Source organism: Pterocles gutturalis, unplaced genomic scaffold (genome assembly GCF_000699245.1).
Source record: "Pterocles gutturalis isolate BGI_N339 unplaced genomic scaffold, ASM69924v1 scaffold40848, whole genome shotgun sequence".
Taxonomy (NCBI): Eukaryota; Metazoa; Chordata; class Aves; order Pterocliformes; family Pteroclidae; genus Pterocles; species Pterocles gutturalis.
In genome coordinates this window covers 1,012-1,285 of record NW_010121887.1, presented here as the reverse complement: position 1 = coordinate 1,285, position 274 = coordinate 1,012, and the positions used below count along the sequence as shown (strand labels likewise).

General features: G+C 63.1%; 1 protein-coding gene across 1 annotated transcript in view; it reads left to right on the top strand.

Moving 5' to 3' along the window:
• Positions 1–78: 78 nt before the first annotated feature.
• The window catches only part of LOC104464611 (tubulin alpha-8 chain-like), a gene marked incomplete at both ends in the record, with an annotated part of 869 nt that continues 673 nt past the window's right edge, over positions 79–274 (top strand). Inside the window, one exon of the mRNA XM_010077370.1 lies at positions 79–274. Coding sequence (XP_010075672.1) covers positions 79–274 — 196 coding nt within the window.

The following is a 274-nucleotide window of genomic DNA, read 5'->3' as shown; positions in this document are numbered from 1 at the left end:
AATGTCCTTGTGAGGCCACAGAGAGGAAGGAGCGACTTCTGCTGCTGAACATGTCCCCCCCTTGTGTCCCCTCTCCAGGCTGACCAGTGCACGGGGCTGCAGGGCTTCCTGGTGTTCCACAGCTTCGGGGGGGGCACGGGCTCCGGCTTCACCTCCCTGCTCATGGAGCGCCTCTCGGTCGACTACGGCAAGAAGTCCAAGCTGGAGTTCTCCATCTACCCGGCGCCGCAGGTCTCCACGGCCGTGGTGGAGGCCTACAAATCCATCCTCACCA